This window comes from Mus musculus, chromosome 12 (genome assembly GCF_000001635.26).
Source record: "Mus musculus strain C57BL/6J chromosome 12, GRCm38.p6 C57BL/6J".
Lineage (NCBI taxonomy): Eukaryota > Metazoa > Chordata > Mammalia > Rodentia > Muridae > Mus > Mus musculus.
This window is the reverse complement of record NC_000078.6, coordinates 100818835-100836382: the sequence shown is the minus strand read 5'-3', so window position 1 is coordinate 100836382 and position 17548 is coordinate 100818835. Positions and strand designations below refer to the sequence as shown.

The 17548-nt window shown below is 43.8% G+C and overlaps 1 protein-coding gene across 7 annotated transcripts in view; it reads right to left on the bottom strand.

Annotated features, from left to right (window-relative positions):
• Dglucy (D-glutamate cyclase) overlaps positions 1 to 17548 on the bottom strand; it is a 93554-nt gene that overhangs the window by 36228 nt on the left and 39778 nt on the right. For 6 of the 7 annotated variants that reach the window (NM_001361017.1, NM_001361020.1, NM_145448.5 and 3 more), the window contains 2 exons: positions 6658 to 6784; positions 1048 to 1198 (listed from right to left, as the gene is read on the bottom strand). In NM_001361017.1, the coding sequence (NP_001347946.1) occupies positions 1048 to 1198; positions 6658 to 6784 (278 nt within the window). The remainder of the gene's footprint in view (positions 1 to 1047; positions 1199 to 6657; positions 6785 to 17548) is intronic. The other variant, NM_001361023.1, reaches the window with a different exon arrangement.

The window sequence follows — 17548 nt, the reverse complement described above, 5'->3', positions numbered from 1 at the left end:
AGTGAATGGGAGCTAAGGGGGATGTCTGCTGTAGGCAAACATGCACAATATGAATGGTATTTTCTTCTGGGGGTTAGTGATTCGAGCATTGTTCTTAATCCTGTGCAAGGGTTTTCTGGTAGGAGTGATAAAGCGACAGGTGGCAGTGCCTGTCATGGTTAATTTTAATCATCATTTTGATACTATCTAGAATCATGTGGAAAGAGAGTCTCAGGCTGGCCTGTAAGAATGTCTTTGGGAGATTGCATTGATGAATTGAGGTGGGAGGATGCATCTCCTGTGGGTGGCACCATTCCCTAGGCAAGGGGGTCCTAAACTGTATAAGAGTGGAGAGAGCAGGAGAGCTGAGCACGGGCATTCGCACTGGCATTCATGCATTTGTGTATTGCTCTTGGGCCAGGCATGGTTAGTGCATACCTTTAATCCCAGGTGGCAGAGGCAGGTAGACTTCTATGAGTTCAAGGCCAACCTAGTCTACATAGTTAGCTCCAAGCCAACTAAGGGTACATAATGAGATCCTATATCAAACAAACAAACAAAACAAAACAAACAAAGCAACAGCAACAATAATACCTGACCTCTTCTCTTGACTATGGTTATAATGTTACCGGCTGTTTCAAGTTCCCGTCACCTCCATCTTCCACCCCTGACCCCCCCCACCCCCTGCCAGTAATCCTGAGCTAAAATAAACCCTTTTCGGCTTAACTGCTTTTGTCTGGGTATTTTATCATGCCAATAGGAAATGAAACTAAGATGTAGACTACAGAATTTCTCCAGGCTTGGAGCAGAGGCAAGGGCAGGGGCGGGGTGGGGGCGGGGGCGGGGGCGGGGGCAGGGGCAGGGGCAGGGACAAGTGTGGGGTTGGAGGAGAGCATATGAAGTAGGAAAGGTAGAGAGGGCAGTTTGCTTCTGTGAGCAGTGGTCCTGTGAGGTTCCATGCCAGGCCCTGTGTGGCCCCCAAGGCTGGACCAAAGTGTACCTGGTAACACAGCACTCCAGCTGCAGCATCTTCCCTTGCTCACAACTACTGTAGCACAGGCTTCTTACCTTATGTCTGAAACAGCGCTCAGCTGAGGGAGTGTCTTCACCGCCTCACTTTGTCCAAGGAGGGGCAGAGGACCCCGGTTGCCCTGGCAGAAGCTTTCAAAAGCTGGTGCTAGGGATCTGGGCAGGACCACCACACTAGCCGGCTGGAGTCCTGGGTTAGGTGGGAGATGGGACAAAGGCACACTTGGTTGCTGCTTGCTGACCCTTGTTAATTCCATTTTTGATGGACATGTTTTAGATGCACACAATGGTGTACTTAAGTATACAGCATAGGTGTGTGTGGTGAAGGAGCAACCCTATATAATCTTAGCACTCAGGAGGTTGAAGCAGGAGGTCACCAACTTGAGGTCAGCCTGGGCTATACAGTGAGACTGTCTCAACAAACAGACAGACAAACAGAAATATACAGTCTAGTACTTTTTACACAATAAACACACACACCTAGCAATAAAGTACCCAGATTGCAAGACATGGTTGTCTCTTCAGAGTCAGCATCTTGGCTGCTCTATCCTTTGTACCACTATCCTAACTTCTAACCTACACAGGACCCATTACTGGACTTCATATAATGGAACCATATAACATATGTCTTAAAAGTCCTAATTCTATTGCTAATGTCCAGGGATTGACCCATATCATTGCATTTAATGGTAGTCTGTTCACCTGCTGTGGCATATGGTATATTCCCCCAATGAGAATTGGCCCCTGTCTGATGGGATGGGTCTTTTAACTTGGGTTATTATAAATGGCACCTCCGTGAGCGTTACAGAGTGTGCATTTGGGAGTGCGTGTGTGCTCTCTCATTTGACATGCACCTGGGCTTGCAGTAGAAAAACCCAGTCAGCTTTACTGAATATTGCCCATTCCTTTTTTAAAAAAAATAGATATTTTCTTTATTTACATTTTAAATGTTATCCGTTTTCCTAGTTTCTCCTCTAAAAGTCCCCTTTCCCCCTATTCCCCCTGCTCCCCAACCCACCCACTCCCGCTTCCTGGCCTATACTGGGGCATAGAACCTTCACAGGACCAAGGACCTCTCCTCCCATTGTTGACCAACAAGGCCATCCTCTGCTACATATGCAGCTGGAGCAATGAGTCCCACCACGTGTTTTCTTTTATTGGTGGTTTAGACCTAGGGAGCTCAGGGGCTACTGGTTAGTTCATACTGTTGTTCTTCCTAGGGGGTCTGCAAACTCCTTCAGATCCTTGGGTACTTTCTCTAGCTCCTTCATTGGGCACCCTGTGCTCTGTCTAGTGAGCATCCATTTCTGTATTAGTCAAGCACTGGCAGAGCCTCTCAGGAGACAGCTATATCAGCCTCCTGTCAGCAAGCTCTTGTTGGCATCTGCAATAGTGTCTGGGTTTGGTGGTTGTTTATGGGATGGATCCCAGGTGGGGCAGTTTCTGTATGGTCATGCCTTCAGTCTTTGCTCTGAACTTTGTCTCTGTAACTCCTTCCATGAGTATTTTGTCCCCTCTTCTAAGAAGGATCGAAGTGTCCACACTTTGGTCTTCCTTCTTCTTGAGTTTCATGTGTTTACAAATTGGTATTCTGAGCTTCTGGGCTAATATCAGTGAGTGCATATCATGTGTGTTTGATACTGCCCATTCCTATTGTGGCTCTACCGAGTGGCACAGCCATGGAGGACATCTCTGGGACTTGCTGCTGCATGCCTTTGCCATGTCTGTCGTGCCATGGAGTGACACTGTGTTTGCAGTGTGCTGTACTGGTTACTTACATCACTGATTGACGAAAACAACTTGAGGGAGGAAGGACTTGGTTTTTGGTTCATAGTTGCAGGCGATACAGACCTGGTCTCTCTCTCTCTCTCTCTCTCTCTCTCTCTCTCTCTCTCTCTCTCTCTCTCTCTTTCTCTCTCTGATAAAATAGCTCAAAGGATTATACCTGCATAGTAATTGTGGTTGTTCTCAGTAGACAAGACTGCAAGTGACATTGGTGCTCTTCTCTAGACCCTTTCCAGTGTTATAAATCCAGCACTGTGCTTGGTCCCCAGAAGTCCGTGAGTTGGAACTTTGCTTCCTCTATGTGTCAGTGGGAGGTGGAGCCTAATGGGAGGTTTTTGGGCCACTGTGAGGCTGCGACCCTCACTAGTGGGTTAATACCTTCTCATGTGATATTTTGTTCTCATTTGCTTTGTTTAATCACCACAAAAGGCAATAGTCTCAAAGCAACCCCATCCTTCCTGACTGCCCTCTGGCCGGCCTTCCGCTTTCTACCCTGCTAGATTCCAGCACCAGGCTCTTGAATTCTCTAGTTTCCTAAACCATAAACTAACGAAAACTCTTTTTTATAATTTACCTACTATGCGATTAACCTTGACTACCAACTAGATGGGATTTAGGGTCACCTTAGGGACAAATATCTGGGCAGGCAGATATTTGTGTGTAGCCTGGGTTAATAGAGGTGGGAAGACTCCCCCTAAATATGGGTGACACCATTCCACAGGCTGGGGCTCAGGGCCAAATAAAAAGGAGAAAGTGGGCTGAGCAGCGCATGCATCTCTCTCTGCTTCCTGACAGCTGACGCCGTGTGACCATGTGACCATGTGACCATGTGCCTTCTGCTCCTGCAGTCGTATCTTCCCACAGTGGACTGTATCACCCCGAACTGTGAGCCAGAACAAACCCTTGCTCTCATAACTTGCTTCTGTCAGGTATGTTATCCTAGCCACGAGAGATAACCAACATGTCCAGTATCCCATGGTTTTGCTACAACAATGAAGGCAGAGACCACACCACAGACAGACAGACAGAGAGCTGTGCTCTCCTGGAGAAACAACGTCAGGGACAGTTTTTCTAACTGCCAGATGGACTCCATCAACCTGTGGACATTTCTGCTCTGCAAGAACACTACCAGCAGACATTGACTGTGTGCTTATGGTGCTCCAGGTTGCTCTGGCTAAGTGATTCAAGACCTCTCTGTCATGCACTGTATCCATGGGGTCACAGGCTCTGGGCCTTTGTATCATGGGTCCAAGAGTTCCTCAGGGAAGAGGGATGCAGTAGACATGACTATCTTCTGGGTGAACCCCAGGACCAGCAAGTGGGTGAGGCAGTGCTGGCACCCATAATCTGGAAGTGCGGTGTCTGCCAAGGTCACAGGCTTTCCAAAGGAGGATGCTCGGGCAAGAGGAGGACGCTGTTGCGCTTCTCAAGCCTGCACAGCTATGGGGCCAAAATGACCTGCACCTGCAGAGAGGTGGGGAGGAGGAAGCCAGCTTAAAGGCCTTCCCTCCTCTCTCCTCTGTCTCTCCCCTCCAAAGCCCATTGTGAGGACAAATTGGATTTTTAATGCAATAAATCAGAGAGCCATTAGGGATACAAAGCTTCTTTGTTTCCTTTTTAATTAAATGCACTTTGGGAGCTGAGTTTGGTTTTGTTCATCACCACCGAGAGAGATGAATAGAAAAGTCCTGAGTTGTCCCCATTAGCAACACAATATGGAATGGCCGCCTTAAGGTCCCTCTTCAGAGAGCAATGGGGGCAGACCACACTTCTAGCTGAGGGTGCCTCACAGCCCAGGGTGATTCATGCATCCCTGGGGGACTCTCCGTTTAAGGCTGTGACACTTTCTCTTTGTGGAGAGAAACTGAGTGATTTATTCTGAGTCTTTTAACCAAAAATCGATTTTTTTAAACAAGAAGAAACAGGAAAAAAAACCACTTTGGTGCTCTCAATTGGATTTAAAACTTATAAATCTCAGCTCTAGGCTGGAGTTTCTAGCTTTGGGGATACGTATATTCTCCTGATGGATCATTCCACAGCAGTGCTTGGCTTGGAAGGACCTTAACACCCCAACGGGCCCTCCAGAAGGGTCCCAGGGAGGAAGCCTGTCCCATTTTCATTTTGGAAACAAGCCTGGGAAAGTCACACAGGTTCCTCACAGTGTGTCTCTAGTGTGGAGCAAAGCCGAAAATCATACCCTTACTGTCTATTGTGGAGGCCCAAGGCTGCTCAGACCCACAGCCTCCTTCAGGCCCAGGATGCTGTCACTGTCTGGGGTGAAACTCACATTTGCTGACTGTGTACAATGACTTTGATAGACCTTGGAAATCTTCTATATACAACTTCTGCTTCTGGCCATTCATACTAATAAGCCACTTTCATTGACTCAGACCTTGACCTCAGGGCGTGGCTTTCATTGGCTCAGGCCTTAGTCATGTGACTTGTTTTGGCTGAGACATTAGGACATCTGTAGTGTGAACAGTCTAGAGCCATGGCTTGCATATATACCTTAATGGAATGTTTCTCTTGGATTCCTTCTGAGCTATTGCAGAAAGAAGTTTGCACCATGTTGGAGAGTGTTCTAGTCTGCCTTTCTATTGCTGTGAGAAACACCGTGACCAAAAGCAACTTGAGAAGAAAAGGATTTAATATGGTTTACACTTCTGGATTACAATTCATCATTTAGGGGAAATCAGGGAAGGAATCCAAGCAAGAATTGAGGCAGAAACAGTGGAGGAATCCTACATACTGACTTACTTACTCCCTGGCTCATGCTCACTTAGCTTCTTACACAGCCCAGACCAACCTACCTAGGGATGGGATCTATTAAAATAATTAGCAATGCCCCCCACAGAAAAATATGATTGAGGAAATTGTCAGTTACGGTTCCTTCTTCCCAGGTGACACTTGGCATTGTCAAACTGACAATAAAATCTAACCAGCAGAGAGAGGCTCCACAGAAAACATTTTTAGGCTTTCTGGTCCAGTCACCTCAGCAGATATCAGAATATGAGCGAGAAAAAGCCCTTGAGTGGTCCAGCCTCACTCTGCAGGCAGAAGAACTTCTTCACAGAGCAGAGCCTCAGTTGTAGACTTGTGAAAAGTCCTAAGTCATCATACCTTAGGGTATTTTGTTGTACAATAATAGACAGCCATTCACCCACAAATAATAATAGAGGCTTGACATAGCAATATGCTAAATAAGAGCTCTCCTGGGGCTGGAGAGATGGCTCAGAGGTTAAGAGCACTGACTGCTCTTCCAGAGCTTCTGAGTTCAATTCCCAGCAACCACATGGTGGCTCACAACCATCTGTAATGGGGTCCGATGCCCTCTTCTGGTGACAGCTTCTGGTCTGAAGACAGCTACAGTGTACTCATATGCATAAGATAAATAAATCTTTTCTTTAAAAAAAGAGCTCTCTTGCTTTAAGGACATTAAGCACACTGCTGGTTTTCCCTTTGGTGTTTGTAGCATCACTAGAAAAATCTATAGGCTATTTTCTTTCTTCCTTATTTATTTATTTATTTATTTATTTATTTATTTATTTATTTTTGTGATGCTGGGAATAGAAGAGCCAGGGCCTTGAACATAACAAACAAGTTCTCTACCATCAAGCTACATCCAATCTCTTAAATGTTTGCTTGTACTGTGAACTATCAGTGGTACTTAGGTCAGTGACATAGCTGATGTGTGTGTGTGTGTGTGTGTGTGTGTGTGTGTGTAGATAGAGTCAGAGGGTCAGGAGTTCAAGGTCATCCTCAGTTACATAATGAGTTTGACTTCATCCTGGGCTAGCTACATGAGACCCTGTCTTAATAGAACCAGACAATCAAACACCCAGACAAACGCCTAGTCCCACTCACCTTCCGTCATGCTGGAAGTGTTTCTGATAAGTGCTGCCTTGGGTAGACTCCTTACAGCAGAGCGAAGACAGGACCTCAGGAGAAATGAGATGGTCATTATACCATCCCGGAATGAGCGGCAGGGAACCTGTGCAGTGGAGGAAGGTAGAGGTTAGAAGCAGTTTCCCTATAGGCACAGAGTTGGTGTTGAATTCTGTGCCCTGGACTGTCCTAACACTTGGTGACTTCTGCATGCTCATCGCCTGACCTGGTTGTCTTCCATGCCCCTCTGAGGCTTTTGTGTTCCACAGCGGCAGCTGAGGATCTGGCCTCAGGAGAACAGCTCGAGGCTGGGACAGAGCCTCTCTGTTCTAACAACATTCTTTGAACTACTCTTTTGGGGCCAGAGCCACAGCTGACTAATGTTTTCTACTTGACTCTGAACTCTGTTCTCTCCCAGGTACCTGGCAGACAGGTACCTGGGAAAACAAGGTGGAGAGAGTCCTTGAGTAGGATCTCCAACGTTAACCTTTGGCCTCAATGCACACACGCGCCCATGTGCACACCCCCACCCCCACCCCCATGCGTGAATACCTATGAACACGTATACCTCATACGAAGTTTAAATACAGAAATGGTCTCAAAGTTGTAGAAAATTATGCCTAGAAAGACATCTTGTAAATTAATTTTTCGTGTGGTACTGAGGGCTCAGATGGGTGAACTAACAGCACTGACCTCTGACCTATATCCTTTTTTATCCAAATAGGCATATAGCCTATTTGGATAAAAACATAAAAGCAAGTGTTTGTTGACTGACTGGCTGATTGCAGAGAGGAAGTAAGTATGGCTTGAGAGCAGTGTGTTACAGTGAGGAATTTAGATAAGCCTAATTTTCCACAACCCTTCCTATCAATCCCAGCACTCGGGAGGCAAAGGCAGGTCTGAGTTCGAGGCCAGCCTGGTCTACAAAATGAGTTCCAGAACAGTCAGGGCTATACAGAGAATCCCTGTCTCGAAACAAACAAACAAACATACAATCAAACACACAAAAGCAGTCTGCACAGGTCAGCTCATGGACTGCAAAGGGTGAGCGAGTGGACTGCAGAAGGGAAACAGCTTCTGGGACAGGCCCCGTTTCGGGCTCCAGACATCCAGCCACCTTCCCCGCCAGAGGAGAGGTGTCCGCGAGGGAGGGCTCTTTTGGAGCAGGTGAGGGAGCCATCTTGGGTCCCAGATCCCTCAGAGTCTAGTCTGCCCAGGTGAGAGTGCAGTCTACAGAAGCGACACAGCTTCTGGGACAGGCCCCGTTTCAGGCTCCAGACATCCGGGCACCTTCCCCTCCAGAGGAGAGGTGTCTGCCCGGGAGGGCTCTGACTGCCAGAGCAGGTGAGAGAGCCATCTTGTGTCTCTTGTCCCTTGGAGACCAGTCTGTGCAGGTGACCGTGCAGACTGCAGAGGCAACACATCTTCTGGGACAGGCCCTGTTTTGGGCCTTCATCTTCAGCCAGGAGGCAGGTCTGAATGCCAGATATCTGTGCACCTTCCCTGCAAGAGGAGAGCTTGCCCGTAGAGAGTACTCTGACCACTGAGACTCAGGAGAGAGCTAGACTCCCAGGTCTGCAGAAAGAGGCTAACAGAATCACAGGAGGAACAAGCTCCAACCAGAGACAGCTATAATAACTAACTCCAGAGATTACCAGATGGCAAAAGGCAAACGTAAGAATCTTACTAACAGAAACCAAGACCGCTCACCATCATCAGAACCCAGCACTCCCACTTCAGCCAGTCCTTGCTGAAAGGCAAGACTCAGATTTAAAATCATATCTCATGATGCTGGTAGAGGACATCAAGAAGGGCTTTAATAACTCACTTAAAGAAATACAGGAGAACACTGTTAAAGAGATAGAAGGTCTTAAAGAATTACAGGAAAACACAACAAAAACAGGTGATGGAATTGAAAAAAACCATCCAAGACCTAAGAAGAGAAGTAGAAACAATAAAGAAAACCCAACGTGAGACACCGCTGGAGATAGAAACCCTAGGAAAGAAATTTGGAACCATAGATGCGAGCATCAGCAACAGAATACAAGAGATGGAAGAGAGAATCTCAGGTGCAGAAGATTCCATAGAGAACATGGGCACAACAATCAAAGAAAATGCAAAATGCAAAAAGTTCCTAACTCAAAATCCAGGAAATCCAGGACACAATGAGAAGAACAAACCTACAGATAATAGGAGTAGATGAGAATGAAGATTTTCAACTTAAAGGGCCAGCAAATATCTTCAACAAAATTATAGAAGAAAACTTCCCAAACCTAAAGAATGACATGCCCATGAACATACAAGAAGCCTACAGAACTCCAAAGAGACTGGACCAGAAAAGAAATTCCACCTGACACATAATAATCAGAACAACAAATGCACTAAATAAAGACAGAATATTAAAAAGCAGTAAGGGAAAAAGGTCAAGTAACATATAAAGGTAGACCTATTAGAATTACACCAGACTTCTCACCAGAGACTATGAAAGCCAGAAGATCCTGGATAGATGTTATGCAGACCCTAAGAGAACACAAATGCCAGCCCAGGCTACTATACCCAACAAAACTCTCAATTGCCATAGGTGGAGAAAACAAAGTATTCCCTGACAAAACCTAATTCACACAATATCTTTCCACGAATCCAGCCCTTCAAAGGATAATAAAGGGAAAACACCAATATAAGGACGGAAACTACACTGTAGAAAAAGCAAGAAAGTAATCCTTCAACAAACCTAAAAGAAGACAGCCGCAAGAACAGAATCCCAACTTTAAAAACAAAAATAACAGGAAGCAACAATTACTTTTCTTTAATTTCTCTTAACATCAATGGACTCAATTCCCCAATAAAAAGACACAGACTAATAGACTGGCTACACAAACAGGACCCAACATTTTGTTGCTTACAGGAAACCCACCTCAGGGAAAAGGATAGACACTACCTCAGAGTGAAAGGCTGGAAAACAATTTTCCAAGCAAATGGTCCAAAGAAACAAGCTGGAGTAGCCATTCTAATAGCGAATAAAATTGATTTCCAACCCAAAGTTATCAAAAAAGACAAGGAGGGGCACTTCATACTCATCAAAGGTAAAATCTACCAAAAAACCTCTCAATTCTGACTATCTATGCTCCAAATACAAGGGCAGCCACATTCATTAAAGAAACTTTAGTAAAGCTCAAACCACACATTGCACCTCACACAATAATAGTGGGAGACTTCAACACCTCACTCTCACCAATGGACAGATCCTGGAAACAGAAACTAAACAGAGACACATGGACACTAACAGAAGTTATGAAACAAACGGATTTAATTGATATCTACAGAACATTTTATCCTAAAACAAAAGGATATACCTTCTTCTCAGCACCACATGGTACCTCCTCCAAAATTGACCATATAATTGGTCACAAAACAGGCGTCAACAGATAAAAAAATATTGAAATTATCCCATGCATTCTATCTGATCACCACGGACTAAGGCTGATCTTCAATAACAACATAAATAATAGAAAGCCAACATTCACGTGGAAACTGAACAACACTCTACTCAATGATTCCTTGGTAAAGGATAAAATAAAGAAAGAAATTAAAGACTTTTTAGAGTTTAATGAAAATGAAGCCACAACATACCCAAACTTATGGGACATAATGAAGGCAGTCCTAAGAGGAAAACTCATAGCCCTGAGTGCCTCGAAAAAGAAACTAGAGAGAGCGTACACTAGCAGCCTGACAGCCCACCTAGAAGCTCTAGAACTAAAGGAAGCAAATTCACCCAAGAGGAGTAGATGGCAGGAAATAACAAATTCAGGGCTGAAAACAACCAAGTGGAAACAAAAAGAACTATTCAAAGAATCAACCAAACCATGAGCTGGTTCTTTGAGAAAGTCAACACGATAGATTAAACCCTTAGCCAGACTAACTAGAGGGCACAGAGACAGTATCGTAATTAACAAAATCAAAAATGAAAAAGGAGGCATACCCACACACCTATGGTCACTTGATCTTTGACAAGGGAGCTAAAACCATCCAGTGGAAAAAAGACAGCATTTTCAACAAATGGTGCTGGCATAACTGGTGATTATAATGTAGAAGAATGCAAATTTATCCATTCATATCTCCTTGTCCTAAGGTCAAATCCAAGTGGATCAAGGAACTCCACATAAAACCAGAGACACGTAAACTTATAGAGGACAAAGTGGGGAAAAGCCTCGAAGATATGGGCACAGGGGAAAAATTCCTGAATAGAACAGCAATGGCTTGTGCTATAAGATCGAGAATTGACAAATGGGACCTCATAAAACTGCAAAGCTTCTGTAAGGCAAAAGACAAAGTCAATAAGACAAAAAGACCACCAACAGATTGGGAAAGGATCTTTACTTAACCTAAATCAAATAGGGGACTAATAAACAATATATATAAAGAACTCAAGAAGGTAGACTCCAGAAAATCAAATAACCCCATTAAAAAATGGGGCTCAGAGCTAAACAAAGAATTCTCACCTGAGGAATACTGAATAGCTGAGAAGCACCTGAAAAAATGTTCAGCATCCTTAATCATCAGGGAAATGCAAATCAAAACAACCCTGAGATTCCATCTCACACTAGTCAGAATGGCTAAGATCAAAAATTCAGGTGACAGCAGATGCTGGCGAGGATGTGAAGAAAGAGGAACACTCCTCCATTGTTGGTGGGATTGAAAGCTTGTACAACCACTCTGGAAATCAGTCTGGCAGTTCCTCAGAAAATTGGACATAGTACTACGGAGGATCCCATAATACCTCTCCTGGGCATATATCCAGAAGAAGTTCCAACTGGTAAGAGAGACACATGCTCCACTATGTTAGTAGCAGCCTTATTTATAATATCCAGAAGCTGGAAAGAACCCAGATGCCCCACAACAGAGGAATGGATAAAAAAAAATGTGGTACATTTACACAATGGAGTACTACTCTGCTATTAAAAAGAATGAATTTATGAAATTCCTAGGCAAATGGTTGGACCTGGAGGGCATCATCCTGAGTGAGGTAACCCAATCACAAAAGAACTCAAATGATATGTTCTCACTGATAAGTGGATATTAGCCCAGAAACTTAGAATACCCAAGATATAAGATACAATTTGCTAAACACATGAAACTCAAGAGGAACGAAGACCAAAGTGTGGACACTTTGCCCCTTCTTAGAATTGGGGACAAAACACCCATGGAAGGAGTTACAGAGACAAAGTTTGGAGCTGAGACAAAAGGATGGACCATCTAGAAACTGCCATATCCAGGGATCCATCCCATAATCAGCCTCCAAACGCTGACACCATTGCATACACTAGCAAGATTTTGCTGAAAGGACCCTGATATAGCTATCTCTTGTGAGACTATGCCGGGGCCTAGCAAACACCGAAGTGAATGCTCACAGTCAGCTATTGGATGGATCACAGGACCCCCAATGGAGGAGCTAGAGAAAGTACCCAAGGAGCTAAAGGGAACTGCAACCCTATAGGTGGAACAACAGTATGAACTAACCAGTACCCTGGAGCTCTTGTCTCTAGCTGCATATGTATCAAAAGATGGCCTAGTCGGCCATCACTGGAAAGAGAGGCCCATTGGACTTGCAAACTTTATATGCCCCAGTACAGGGGAATGCCAGGGCCAAAAAGTGGGAGTGGGTGGGTAGGGGAATGGGGGGGGAGGGTATGGGGGACTTTTGGGATAACATTGGAAATGTAAATGAGGAAAATACCTAATAAAACTATTAAAAAAGAAAAAAGAAAAAGAAAAAGGAGACATAACAACAGCAGAACCTGAGGAAATCCAAAATATCATCAGATCCTACTACAAAAGCTATACTCAACAAAACTAGAAAACTTGGATGAAATGGACAACTTCCTAGACAGATACCAGGTACCAAAGTTAAATCAGAATCAAATTAATGATGTAAACAGTCCCATTTCCTCTAAAGAAATAGAAGCAGTCATCAATAGTCTCCCAATCAAAAAAAGCCCAGGACCAGATGGGTTTAATGCAGAGTTTTATCAAACTTTTAAAGACCTAATTCCAACTCTTCTCAAACTATTCCACAAAATAGAAGCAGAAGGCACTCTACCCAATTCATTCTATGAAGCCACAATTACTCTGATAGCTAAACCACACAATGATTCAACAAAGAAAGAGAACTTCAGACCAATTTCCCTTATGAATATTGGTGCAAAATACTCAATAAAATCCTTGCAAACTGAATCCAAGAACACATCAAAATGATCAGCCATCATGACCAAGTAGGCTTCATCCTAGGGATGCAGGGATGGTTTAATATATGGAAATCCATCAATGTAATCCACTATATAAACAAACTCAAAGACAAAAACCACATGATCATCTCGCTAGATGCTGAGAAAGCATTTGACAAAATCCAACACCCCTTCATGATAAAAGTCTTGGAAAGATCAGGAATTCTAGGCCCATACCTAATCATAATAAAAGCAATCTACAGCAAACCAGTAGCCAACATCAAAGTAAATGGAGAGAAATTCGAAGTAATCCCACTAAAATCAGAGACTAGACAAGGCTGTCCACTTTCTCCCTACCTATTCAATATAGTACTTGATGTCCTAGCCAGAGTAATTTGACAACAAAAGGAGATCAAGGGGATACAAATTGGAAAGGAAGAAGTCAAAATATCACTATTTAAAGATGAAATGATAGTATATATAAGTGACCCTAAAAATTCCACCAGAGAACTACTAAACCTGATAAACAGCTTCAGTGCAGTAGCTGGATATAAAATAACTCAAACAATGGCCTTTCTCTACACAAAGGATAATTGAGCTGAGAAAGAAATTAAGGAAACAACACCCTTCACAACAGTCACAAATAATATAAAATACCTTGGTGTGACACTAACTAAGAAGTGAAAGATCTATATGATAAGAACTTCAAGTCTCTGAAGAAAGAAATTGAAGAAGATCTCAGAAGATGGAAAGATCTCCCATGCTCATGGATTGGCAGGATTAATATAGTAAAAATGGCTATCCTGCCGAAAGCAATCTACAGATTCAATGCAATTCCCATCAAAATTCCAACTCAATTCTTCACTGAGATAGAGAGGGCAATTTGCAAATTCATCTGGAATAATAAAAAACCTAGGATAGCAAAAACTATTCTCAATAATAAAAGAACCTCTGGTAGAATCACCATGCCTGACCTCAAGCTGTACTACAGAGCAATCATGATAAAAACTGCATGGTACTGGTACAGTGACAGACAGGTAGATCAATGGAATAGAATTGAAGAACCAGAAATGAACCCACACACCTATGGTCACTTGATCTTTGACAAGGGAGCTAAAACCATCCAGTGGAAGAAAGACAGCATTTTCAACAAATGGTGCTGGCACCACTGGCGGTTATCATGTAGAAGAATGCGAATTGATCCATTCTTATCTCCTTGTACAAAGCTTAGTCTAAGTGGATCAAAGACCTCCACATAAAACCAGAGACACTGAAATTAATAGAGGAGAAAGTGGGAAAAAGCCTTGAAGATACGGGCATAGGGGAAAAATTCCTGAATAGAACAGCAATGGCTTGTGCTGTAAGATCAAGAATTGACAAATGGGACCTCATAAAATTGCAAAGCTTCTCTAAGGCAAAAGACACCGTCAATAAGACAAAAAGACCACCAACAGATTGGGAAAGGATTTTTACCAATCCTAAATCTGATAGGGGACAAATATCCAATATATACAAAGAGCTCAAGAAGCTGGACTCCAGAAATTCAAATAACCCCATTAAAAATGGGGTACAGAGCTAAACAAAAAATTCTCAACTGAAGAATACTGAATAGCTGAGAAGCATCTGAAAAAATGTTCAGCATCCTTAATCATCAGGGAAATACAAATCAAAACAACCCTGAGATTCCACCTCACACCAGTCAGAATGGCTAAGATCAAAAATTCAGGTGACAGCAGATGCTGGCGAGGATGTGGAGAAAGAGGAACACTCCTCCATTGTTGGTGGGATTGCAAGCTTGTACACCCACTCTGGAAGTCAGTCTGGAGGTTCCTCAGAAAACTGTGACATAATGCTACCGGAAGATCCCGCAATACTTCTCCTGGGCATATACCCAGAAGAAGTTCCAACTGGCAATAAGAACACATGCTCCCCTATGTTCATAGCAGCCTTATTTATAATATCCAGAAGCTGGAAAGAACCCAGATGTCCCTCAACAGAAGAATGGATACAGAAAATGTGGTACATTTACACAATGGAGTACTACTCAGCTATTAAAAACAATGGATTTAAGAAATTCTTGGACAAATGGATGTATCTGGAGGATATCATCCTTAGTGAGGTAACCCAATCACAAAAGAAGTCATTAGATATGCACTCACTGATAAGTGGATATTAGCCCAGAAACATAGAACACCCAAGATACAATTTGCAAAACACAAGAAAATCAAGAAGAGGGAAAACCAATGGGTGGATACTTCATTCATCCTTAGAATAGGGAACAAAATACTCATGAAAGGAGTTACAGAGACAAAGTTTGGAACTAAGACAAAAGGATGGAGACTATCCAGAGACTACCCCACCCAGGGATCCATCCCATAATCAGCCACCAAACACAGACACTATTACATATGCCAGCAAGATTTTGCTCAAGGGACCCTGGTATAGCTGTCTCATATGAGGCTATGCCAGTGCCTGGCAAATACAGAAGTGGATGCTCACAGTCATATATAAGATTGAACTCAGGGCCCCCAATGGAGAAGTTAGAGAAAGCGCCCAAGGAGCTGAATGGGTCTGCAACCCTATAGGTGGAACAATATGAACTAACCAGTACCCCCAGAGCTCATATCTCTAGCTGCATATGTAGCAGAAGATGGCCTAGTTGGCCACCACTGGGAAGAGAGACCCCTTGGTATTGCAAACTTTATATGCCCCAGTACAGGGGAATGCCAGGGCCAAGAAGTGGGAGTGGATAGGTAGGGAAGCAGGGCGGGGGAGGGGGGGAAGGTATAGGGAACTTTGGGGATAACATTTGAAATGTATATAAAGAAAGTATCTAATAAAAAGTTTCACCACTGTTCAAAAAAAAAAAAATCTCTACGTTCTGAGGAAAAAAAAAAGATGTATTCAATGAGACTCAAATCCACCAATTTGTGTTTTCAATTCTAGCCAATCTCTTAGGTAGAAAACAATGTAAGCTTCAGGTCTAATTTAAGAAAGAGTTGAGCTTGTATAGAATCCCAAACAAACAAAAGAACAAGATTGCTCTAGGAAGAAGAGAGGTGTATTTAAAAGCGACTTGAGAGCTTTGGTTTAATTGCTGCAAACAAAGAGGACACAGAGAAGAGAACAGTTAGTCCTAGCTGGGCTGGAGAGCAGGAGGGGTCAGGTGAGGTTAGATTCCAGGCCCCAGTGGAAGGCAAAGCTGAGGCCCAAGGCAGCTGCTCTGGCAGGTTGAAGTAGTGCTTGCAGGCTGGAAGGGCAGGCCTGACTCCTGGCCAAGCAGCTGTCAGCTACTGAGATCCTAAATGTCTCTGGTTCCCAGAGTCACTGCAGAGGGCTTAACACCTCTGTCTGTCTCTCAGTAAAGGCCAAAGACAGAACTATCCTGCAGCCACATGGGAGATGGCAGTCAGAGCCTCTGGTTTCAGTTCCATGTATAGCTGGAGGATGAAGGACTGTGTATTAAACCCCACTGAAGGAGACATCTGTGCATGCAGCTGACAGTGAGTAAAAGCTGAGCTAGCCATCAGCTATAGCTTTAGTCCATCACCTGAGGCATGTTTTCCTCCTTCCCTTTATCTATTGTGTTCATAGAAATATAAGTGGATAAGTCAGGCACATGCAGGTGGTGGCGCACACCTTTAATCACAGCACAGGAGGCAGAGGCAGGCAGATCTCTGAGTCTGAGGCCAGCCTGGTCTACAGAGCAAATTCTAGGACAGCCAGGGCCATGCTGAGATGCCCTGTCTTGAAAAACAAAAAGCCAACAACAACCATCCTACCAAAATAAATAAATAAAAGTGGACCCTCAGTTGATTTCCCAACCCTGAGATAAATATGGGTAGATAGAAACCTGTCCTGCACATGGCAGGTTTGTCATGTGTGTGTTCAGTAAGAAGGAAAAAAAAGGTAGCCTCCCATCTGGCATCTAGCTTCCAATTTTAGGGGATATTCCCTGAACAGAGGTTAAACAGCTAGAGACGGTCTGCTCATAACAAATGATAGCAGTTGCCACCGTCTCTGGGCACCCACTATGCGTCAGGCACCATCTATTGGCTATTTATAATAGCCCCTAAAGAAAGGCACACTTAAGCTCTTTGTGGACAAGGAAACAGAGGCCAAGGGAGGTCCAAGAAGTTACATAAAGTCCATAATTCATGGGTAGAGAACAAATCCAAACCCGATTTAAGTCTATGAGTGACTGCTAACTACCTATCCACATCTATGTATTTATACATCTATGTAATCATACATTCATCCACCCATCATTCACCCATCCATCCAACCATCATCCATCCATCATCTACCCATCCATCCATCATCCATCCATCATCCATCCATCATCCATCCATCCATCATCCATCCATCATCCATCCATCCATCCATCCATCATCCATCCATCCATCCATCATCCATCCATCCATCCATCCATCATCCACCCACTCATCCATCCATCCATCCATCCATCATCCATCCATCCATCCATCCATCATCCATTCATCCATCCATCATCCATCCATCCATCCATCCATCCATCCATCATCCATCCATCCATCATCCATCCATCATCCATCCATCCATCCATCCATCCATCATCCATCCATCCATCATCCATCCATCATCCATCCATCCATCCATCCATCATCCAT